The sequence below is a fragment of the Nanorana parkeri genome, unplaced genomic scaffold, assembly GCF_000935625.1.
Source record: "Nanorana parkeri isolate BGI_ZX_2015 unplaced genomic scaffold, ASM93562v1 scaffold390, whole genome shotgun sequence".
In the NCBI taxonomy this organism is placed as follows: Eukaryota; Metazoa; Chordata; class Amphibia; order Anura; family Dicroglossidae; genus Nanorana; species Nanorana parkeri.
In genome coordinates this window covers 830,360-832,374 of record NW_017306658.1, presented here as the reverse complement: position 1 = coordinate 832,374, position 2,015 = coordinate 830,360, and the positions used below count along the sequence as shown (strand labels likewise).

The following is a 2,015-nucleotide window of genomic DNA, read 5'->3' as shown; positions in this document are numbered from 1 at the left end:
AATCTTTTTTTTTTTTGGCTGTGCCTTGTTTGTTGTTGGCGTTCCATCCGGTCTTCGGTCTTATATTGGTGAATATCTCTCTTGCACTTTGTATTCTCCCTCCCCTCCTGTTGCAGAAAGAGGAGTTGCAGCTGCGTTGCTCGGGCTCTGATCTCTATTGTTGCCCAGGCTTCAGACACCAGTCACATCTCTTTGTTTCCTTCTCCTTGTGTGCCTGCCCTCCGCTAGCTTCTATCTACTAGTCCGCTCTCTAGATTGTGTGTTGGGTTCCGATCTTTCCACATCACACATTGTAATAAGCCTTTTTTTTGGGGGGTGACCCGTACCTGATTTGCATTTTTGTTGGATATACAGACAGCAATGGGAGCCCAGTTCTCTAAGACCGGAGCCAAAGGAGAAGCCGCCACCGCCGAGAAGCCCGGGGAAGCTGTAGCTGCGTCGCCTTCCAAGACCAATGGACAGGTAAATGGCAATTTGGGGGGCGTCCTGCATCTGTTGCTGAGCCTCTATTGTATCGGAGCCTGAGGGTGATCATGCTGCTGCCCCTTTCTGTGTCCCCAGTTTAGTGATCGGGTCTTATCTGTTCTATGGATTGATGTGTGCCTGTTGGATTGATCCCCCTTTCCCTGAATCTGACCCCCCCCCGTTTATTGATCAGATGGGGGACATTTTGTAATCGGTGCCACTTTCCCTCCCTGTGCCCCCAGTTTATTGATCAGATAGGGATATTGTATAATCTGTGATGGGGATTGACTCCCCCTTTCTCCAGTTTATTGATCAGATGGGGATATTTTATGAGCTGTGATATGGAAGGGTGCTCCTTTCCCTCCCTGTGCCCCCAGTTTAATCAGATATGATCTGTAATACGGATCGATGTCCATTTCCCTCCCTGTGCCCCCGGTTTTTTTGATCAGGTGGGGGTATTTTATGATCTGTGATGGGGAGTGATGCTCCTTTCCCTCACTGTGGCTCCCAGTTTTATCAGATGGGGGCATCTTATGATCTGTGATGGGATCGATTTCCATGAGTCTGTGTCCCCAATTTAATGATCAGTAGGGACATTTTATGATCTGTGATCAGGATTGATGCCCCGTATCCTGCATCTGTATCCCCAGTTTAATGATGTGATCGCGATTGATGCCCCTTACCCTCCCTATGTGTCCCTATTTCACTATTCAGATAGGGGGAATGGAGCCCTATCACAGGTCATACCATGTCCCTATCGGGGTTTTTTGTTCCCTTTGCATTGATGCCCCGTCTACCAAGTTTAATTAGATGTGTTCATTTTATAATTCGGTGGTATGGATTGATGCCCTTTTTTCCCTTCCCACTGTGCCCCCAGTTTCATGATTAGATGAGGACATCCTTGATGGAGATGTCCCTTTTTTCCCTCCCTCTGTGTCCCCAGTTTAATCAGATGGGGACATTTTATAATCCAGTGATAGGGATTGATGTCCCTTTCCCTCCCTCTGTGTCCCCAGTTTACTGATCAGATGGGGACATTTTATAACCTGTGAGCCCTTTGGGATTGATGCCCCTTTCCCTGCCTAGGTGTCCCCAGTGGGGCGTTTAATGATCGGATTGGGATTTATCGCCCTGGTCGGGCTTTTATGTGCCCTTTGGATCGATGCCCCTTTCCCCTCCCTCTGTGTCCCCAGTTTAAAGATCGGGTGGGGGCACCTTATGACGGGGATGATCGCCCCGAACAGGCATGTGTGGGCTTACGTTGGCTCTCGGATTGATGCACGAAGCCCAGCAGACTCCATAGCAGCAACATGTGGCTCCTTTATCAGCTCCGTTCGCCCTTTATTCACACCGATGGGGTCGGCACGGCACCGGGCTCACATTTATTTGCATGCTTTAATTCAGAGATCGCCGTGAAAATCTTTTATTTGTGCTAATGTAACGATGACATTAACTGCGATGCATGGGAGGAGTCTGCAGGCGCCATTGTGTAGATCGAGGTGTAGAGTAAAGCCCCCCCCCCTCCTCCTTTTTTTCAGTAACTCATTTTT

General features: G+C 48.8%; 1 protein-coding gene across 1 annotated transcript in view; it reads left to right on the top strand.

Moving 5' to 3' along the window:
• The first annotated feature begins 296 nt into the window (after positions 1–296).
• MARCKS (myristoylated alanine rich protein kinase C substrate) overlaps positions 297–2,015 on the top strand; it is a 4,577-nt gene continuing 2,858 nt past the window's right edge. Inside the window, exon 1 of the mRNA XM_018559376.1 lies at positions 297–462. Within this exon, the coding sequence (XP_018414878.1) occupies positions 361–462 (102 nt within the window). The 5' untranslated portion in view covers positions 297–360. The remainder of the gene's footprint in view (positions 463–2,015) is intronic.